Source organism: Limulus polyphemus, unplaced genomic scaffold (genome assembly GCF_000517525.1).
Source record: "Limulus polyphemus unplaced genomic scaffold, Limulus_polyphemus-2.1.2 Scaffold1153, whole genome shotgun sequence".
NCBI lineage: Eukaryota > Metazoa > Arthropoda > Merostomata > Xiphosura > Limulidae > Limulus > Limulus polyphemus.
The window spans coordinates 231,190-237,012 of NW_013666763.1; the positions used below are offsets into that span (position 1 = coordinate 231,190).

Sequence of the window (5,823 nt, forward strand, 5' to 3'; positions counted from 1 at the left end):
GTTTAGATTGAATGGTAATTTATAATCAGTCACAAGAACGTCGAATCTGAATCACTTGAAAAAAACACGGGGGTGCTTAACTTTTTTCCAGGTGTATATAAACAATGAATCAACTACAATAGTAAACGGAATGTAGCAGCGTGTTTCAGATAGTGGCTGTTTAATAAACAATGGTTCAACTACAATAATAAACGTATGGTTTAATATGGAACATGATATTCACTTGTGACTTGAAATAACGTCACGTTACGAAGATATTATACAAACATATATGGTGAACATGATTTATGTGTGTCTCTTTCTTGGTTATTTTAAGTAGTATATTTGTAATAAGTGGAGAACAAACCCCAATTTTTTAATCAAACATACACATATACAAGTCGTTGGTCCAAAATGTACCCGTGTTGGTAAGAAAAGGGTTAACCTGGAATGATATTTATGGTAGCTTGAGGAGGTATCTGATATATTACTTAATATTTTTAACATGAGCGGCACCTTCTGTTACACATAGGCTAGTTCAAAGGCCCTAAAGTTCAAGCATAACCACACCTAAATTAGAACTGCTTACCAAATGAAGGGCAAAAAATCAACTGCATCCGCCGCTTTCACGGTTACTCCTGACCGAATAGCGGAACTGACTATCATTTTTATAACACCCGTACAGATAAAAGTACGGAACATGTTCAGCTGCATTTCGACGATTCAAACCTTGGACCTTCAACGCGGTTCTATTTAAATCTCTTTGCGTACATAATTCGAATGAATGTTTTGTGGAAGTTACTCACTTGCTTGTTTTCAGGTACTTCCGTTTATGTTGCTCACTTGCTTGTTTTCAGGTACTTCCGTTTATGTTGCTCACTTGTTTGTTTTGGGTAATTCCGTTTATGTTACTCACTTGTTTGTTTCAGGTACTTCCGTTTATGTTGCTCACTTGTTAGTTTCGGGTACTTCCGTTTATGTTACTCATTTGTTTGTTTCAGGTACTTCCGTTTATGTTGCTCATTTGTTTGTTTCAGGTACTTCCGTTTATGTTGCTCACTTGTTTGTTTCGGTTACTTCCTTTTATGTTGCTCACTTATTTGTTTTCAGATACTTCCGTTTGTGTTGTTCATTTGTTTGTTTCGGGTACTTCCTTTTATGTTGCTCACTTGTTTGTTTCGGGTACTTCCATTTAAGTTGCTCACTTGTTTGTTTCGGGTACTTCCATTTAAGTTGCTCATCTGTTTGTTTCAGGTACTTCCGTTTAAGTTGCTCACTTGTTTGTTTCGGGTACTTCCATTTAAGTTGCTCACTTGTTTGTTTCAGGTACTTCCGTTTATGTTGCTCACTTGTTTGTTTTCAGGTACTTACATTTATGTTGCTCACTTGTTTGTTTCGGGTACTTCCATTTAAGTTGCTCACTTGTTTGTTTCAGGTACTTCCGTTTATGTTGCTCACTTGTTTGTTTCAGGTACTCCCGTTTGACGACAACCTATGCGTCAGGGAACCGTGCGTGAATTTTGAAGAGTGTCTGTCTGTGCTGAAGTTCGGAAATGCCTCCGGCTTTATTACTTCTGACAGTTTACTTTTCAGGCCGATCTACCCCGTCAACACCTTCGCTTGCCGCTGTCCGGAAGGATTTACAGGTAAACATGTTTAGTGTCGGAATCGTGAGATGCATGCAAAGGAGTAATATGATTGGCTGATTTCTCGATGTCGTAAATAAACTAATCCTTATACCTAGCGTGTCTAGTTGACCATGCGTAGTATTAATATTACCTTCCGATTAGAGCGAGCTACTCACGTACAACAAAACTTAAAAATTTAACCTGGTAATTAGTATAGCTAATTAAATATGCTTTTATTTCGTTCTTACTTATAAATATTGGAATACATTGTTTCATCAGTTGGCTACCCTCATTGTTAATAAAATTTTCAGCCGTAATTCTAATAATATCTCACGAGATTCGGTCAGCTTTGGAGATTTAATTTAGTCCTAAGATAACAAACGTGTTATTAACGATACAGATATTTGGGGGGTCATGAAATGTGCGTGTACATCTAAGTTTCAAAAACGACTAATATGTTAAGTTTTCACTTTTGTCATTAAAATGTTTGTCATTGCAAATTATTAAAAACGAAACACCAAGATCAAGTGGTCAGTTTTTTAATTTAAGAAATTATTGACCCCTTTCCCCCAAATAAATAAGACAAAACAAGTAGTCTTAACACCTATTACTAACGATTTGTGGGTATACCCTGTTTTTATATGGTGGTTAGAAACTAGTAGCGTTTGGTGCCCATTAGGTGCAAAAATTATGCTATTTATACATAAACTTTAAAGTTGTGTATTTAAATTACTTTTTAATAAATTTCGAGGAAATGTTCACCCTGGTGGTATTATGTTAGTTCAGTGTAATTCTGATGTAAGGTGTGGCTTTTTAAAAATTAACCTAGAAGGAGACTGAAGGATAGAAAAACTGAGAATTAGTCACTTAAGTTAGTATTAATTTAATTCTTAACATATATATTAACATTCCTTAGAGAGATCCAGATACAGAGCTAGATGTAAACAAAAGAGGGCGTTCAAACGAAGTAACCTCAAGCTGTTTTCTTTGGCCAAACGTTTGTTTTTTTATTATTATTGTTCTCCTAGAAGGAGATCTTAAATAAAACGTGTGTTGTGAATCGATTTGTTACAGGAATGAACTACAAGTATGAGTGTGACACTGAGGTCAACTTATGCTACTCCAGCCCGTGTGGGAAAAACGGCAGGTGTATTCGCAGAGAAGGAGGCTATACTTGCGTCTGTCAGGAGGGTTTCACTGGTAGGTTTTGTAATCGTGTCACTGCAGCACCAGAATAATGCTGTATTTCTACTGTATTATGCACTGAAATAGTTCCTCTTTTTAAATTACTTCATAATATATTTTTAATTTACCTACTATTAATACTGAAAACCTTATACGAGCACTTGGGCATTGTGTTCAATTGTTTTGGTCTCATTTCTAATTTCATTACAACAGGATAAATATTTATGTTTCAAGATCTAGACTTCTGAAATTAGTTCCCTGTTATACCTTTGACTTCAAAAGCTAATTCTGTGTTACGATGTAGGCTCCAGAAACTAGTTTTGTATTATATTATTGATTATTGAAGCAAGTTTGTACTACAATTTACATTTTTAAAGCGAGTTATGAATTATTTTTAAAATTTTAGAAAATAGTACCGTTTTGTATTATAGACTTCTGAGGCTAGTTCTGTATAATATTCTATAGTTTGAAGCTAATTCTGTGTTATATTCTATAGTTCTATATCTAGTTGTGTGTTATATTCTACAATTCTATTTATTGCTATATTTTACAGTTATGAAGCTAATTTTGTGTTATATGCTACAGTTATGGAGCTAGTTCTGTGCTATATGCTACAGTTCTGAAGCTAGTTCTGTGTTATATTCTACAGTTATGGAGCTAGTTCTGTGCTATATGCTACAGTTCTGAAGCTAGTTCTGTGTTATATTCTACAGTTATGAAGCTAGTTCTGTGTTATATTCTACAGTTATGAAGCTAGTTCTGTGTTATATTCTACAGTTATGAAGCTAGTTCTGTGTTATATGCTACAGTTCTGGAGCAAGTTCTGTATTACATGCTACAGTTCTATTTATTGTTATATTCTACAGTTATGAAAATTGTTCTGTGATATATTCGGGAATTTTTGAAAATGTCTCTGCTGTAAACTTTAGGGTTTGAAACTAGTTCAGTCTTTAATGTAGAATTGTGAAAACATTCCCAATGTTCTAAAACAATTCTGAGATTTTCCAGTAATATTTTCTGTTTGCTTAACCTTTAAATTACTGATTTGCTTGCATACGGTTCACTATCTATGGGGCCATGTATACTTCACATTTATACATCACATTGATACATCACATGTATACATCACATTGATACATCCCATGTATACATCACATTGATACATCCCATGTATACATCACATTGATACATCACATGTATACGTCACATTGATACGTCACATGTATACATCACATTGATACATCACATGTATACATCACATTGATACATCACATTGAATAATTTTTATGCGTTTGCCTTTTGCAACACTCAGTGTAAAATCTGTCGAGAAAAATGATTGGAATCAACCATCTTCCTTGCCAAATATCTATGAAATCCAGAAGTAATTACAGGAATTAATTACAATACTGACGTTATTTTATTTAAATTTTGTGTGTAACTCATATGTTCTTTAGGACCCTGTAATAACAAAGTCATAAAGCCGCAAGTTGATGCATAAAGAGTTTATAGAAATGCAGGTAAGGTCCATATGAACCCAGAACCCCTATTGGTAACTTAGAGTCCGGAAGTTATATCATTTATTACAGTATATTCTTGAAGCCAGCATGTTGTGTGGCCTGGAGTTGGGTGCAGTAAGTAGTGTGAGTTTCGGAATGTTTTCAATATTAATTTTGACTTATGGATATAATTTCCATTATCTTATTATTATTATGTAAAATACGTGTTATTGAACGCCATGACTGAAACCAGTCGTATTAATCTAAATGAACAAGAGTACTTCCATATTTAGTTCAGTTATTAAATCCATTAAGTGTTAAACGTAATAAAGTAGATGCTGTAATACCTTAAGTAATGTTGCCAACCAAGTAATGAAATGAAATTGTGGTATTAGTTGTGTGTGAGTCTCAGAAAATGAAATTACTGCAGCATATATGTTTGGTTAGGAAAGCAGCCCCGTACTTTTGCCTGGAGTTCAGAACCAGTGAGAATATCCTGGAGCAATATTCGTTTTCTACGACACTGAATTTTCCCCTTCATTCCCTTCAACCGCGAAAAAACAATTCCTCGGGAAGTTTATGTCTTTACTTGGAGATTTTGATTTCGAAATGCTGCTCAAGCCTAACCGTGGAGTACTAGCGAATTCTCCAGGGATTACTGGCTGCTCCGAAGAAGGTGGATCTTTAATCCTTTCAGCTCTATTAGCTTGAGTGCCAAGAGGGAATTGCTTTGTCTTCAGCACCTGTTTAGATAGCCTTGCAGCAAAGCAGGGATTAAAGGAGAGGGGCGCGCCTCAGGAGCAGCCTCCCTCCCTCCTCTGGTATGCCTGAACTTCCACATTTTTCGTTGTGGTGTCGTACACTATATGTTGAATGCGTATGGATCGATGACTGATACAGCGGTTAAGACATGGAGTTTTCGCCGCCACCAAACTAGCCAATGATTCAGCATCAGAGGAATGTGTGTTTTAGACCGTGTCCACGAAATACGGATATCGCTGTAATAAATGTTATCTTTCTGCTGTGCGATAAAATACTACTTTCTTCTAAGTAATGAATCATTCCATACAATATATAGTATTACACGTACATAAAAGAATAGAAAATAGAGACGTGGGTGGAGACTGTAGTAGGACGAAGGAAGACAGATACAACACATTAATGTCTCTTTGTAGTAATAGCCTTTTCACCAGAAAATTCGGTAAGAGACGAAACTTGCAGGAAGAATTCCGATAACAAGCAGAGTGCCGTTTGTATCACACGTATTGGTTTAATTGAGTTATGTCTTCGTTTCCCAGACTTCAGAACATGTAGATTGTTGTCTGTCGTCATTATTTGCCTGTAGTATATATAATGATAGTTTGAAGTTCGACTCGTCACCAAGCACTCGTCAGAGTTCTTAATCACCTTACTTCATTGGTGAATTTCCGAGAAAGTTCGACTCGTGATCAGTCAATCTTCAAGAATTTTAGATCAACTTACTTCATTGAAGTGTTTTTTGAGGACGTTTAAATTGTCACCAATCAGGGGCGGAT

At 35.5% G+C, this 5,823-nt stretch overlaps 1 protein-coding gene across 1 annotated transcript in view; it reads left to right on the forward strand.

Moving 5' to 3' along the window:
* Positions 1 to 5,823, forward strand: part of LOC106462376 (protocadherin-like wing polarity protein stan) — a 210,089-nt gene that overhangs the window by 121,637 nt on the left and 82,629 nt on the right. The window contains exons 4-5 of the mRNA XM_022389630.1: positions 1,451 to 1,625; positions 2,682 to 2,807. Coding sequence (XP_022245338.1) covers positions 1,451 to 1,625; positions 2,682 to 2,807 — 301 coding nt within the window. The remainder of the gene's footprint in view (positions 1 to 1,450; positions 1,626 to 2,681; positions 2,808 to 5,823) is intronic.